Raw genomic sequence first — 1,296 nt, 5'->3', positions numbered from 1 at the left:
CAGCAGCCCCGGGGTCTAACGCAGCCTGCTGCACCCGGGGAAGCGCAGCCCCCGGCCTGGGGAGGGAGCGAGGGGCACAGTGGAGAGCGGAGGCCACCTTGGCAGTAGGGGAGCGGAGGGACTCCTGCTCGGACTTCTCCTCCCCCCTGCAGTGACCCTTGCAGCACAGCCCACCCGCTGTTATATTTAGGCTGCCATTACTTGACGCTCTCCCTGCGCCTGCTGTAAACGTGTCCTGTGTAATGCCCTGCCGAGGCGGAGAGCTCTCAACAGCAGCTTCTGTCTCAGGTAACTTGCCCCCTTCTCCTTGATGCCTTGGTTAAGGTACAAGCCCGGGTGAGGAGATCCTGGGCCAAGGAAGGCGATTCACATCCCACTCAGTAAATGGGATGGAGTTGCCTGGGCAGCTCCAGCAAGACCAGAGCAGGGACACCAGCTGCTACGGGACCAAAGCCGCTGTGGAACGGGGCCGGCCCGGCTTGGAGCACCCGCAGCAGAGGGGTTTGCGCAAGGCGCTTCCTGGCAGAGAAGGGTCCTGCCGTGAGCCTGGATGGATCACAGCAGGATCCTACAGGAAATGCCACAGCCGCGATACTCACAGGCTGCAGAGAACCATTTCATAAAGTCCTGGAGCTTCCTTGGTCCCTTCCTTTTCCGCTTGCCACCGACCACATCATCCAGGCCGTGCGGTACCAGGAACGGCCTCCCTGGAGGTGGGCAGAGATCAGCAGCCCCACCAGGTCCCATGCCGCTGCTCTAAGTGCCACCCAGCCACCCCCGGGTGTCCGGGACGGGGCAGGCTGCCCCTCTCCCCATTGCGGGGCTGGGAAAGGCCTGCCGTGGCTCTGGGGATGCTGAGGACAAGAGGCTGGGAAACCGATCCCTACTGCTCCAGCGCAGCCGGGCCCTGGCCCGTCCAGGGCAAACAGAAACCCGGCTCCAGCCTCAAGTACCTTTCTTAAACGGCTTGTCCTCGGAGTCACCGAAGGGGTCAAGGCTTTGCCACGGATCCAGTATCTCCTGGAGGAGAAGCGAGCAGAAGATGCAGCTGGCAAAGTTCTGGCCCACTCTGCTCCCGGCTGAGGTCCCTGTGGCACCATGTGCCGGGTGCACGGGAGCCGCCTGGCCCAGCAGGTCACCCCACCATTGGCACCAGTGCAGCACAGAGCACGGCAGGGAGGGCAGAGATGTCCCAGGGCTTCCCACAGTGTCCTACGTGGACTCAGAGAGGCTTCCCGGCTCTGGACACCTTACCTTGATGTGGGCTTCGGGGTCCTTGGCAGGCGCTCGCTCCCG

General features: G+C 63.4%; 1 protein-coding gene across 1 annotated transcript in view; it reads right to left on the bottom strand.

The window, feature by feature from the left end:
* NCAPH2 (non-SMC condensin II complex, subunit H2) overlaps window positions 1–1,296 on the bottom strand; it is a gene marked incomplete at both ends in the record, with an annotated part of 6,350 nt that overhangs the window by 278 nt on the left and 4,776 nt on the right. The window contains 2 exons of the mRNA XM_010294228.1: window positions 600–707; window positions 954–1,020. Coding sequence (XP_010292530.1) covers window positions 600–707; window positions 954–1,020 — 175 coding nt within the window. The remainder of the gene's footprint in view (window positions 1–599; window positions 708–953; window positions 1,021–1,296) is intronic.

This window comes from Phaethon lepturus, unplaced genomic scaffold (genome assembly GCF_000687285.1).
Source record: "Phaethon lepturus isolate BGI_N335 unplaced genomic scaffold, ASM68728v1 scaffold50019, whole genome shotgun sequence".
NCBI lineage: Eukaryota > Metazoa > Chordata > Aves > Phaethontiformes > Phaethontidae > Phaethon > Phaethon lepturus.
The sequence above is the reverse complement of the archived record's forward strand: the minus strand, read 5'-3'. Positions and strand labels throughout refer to the sequence as shown.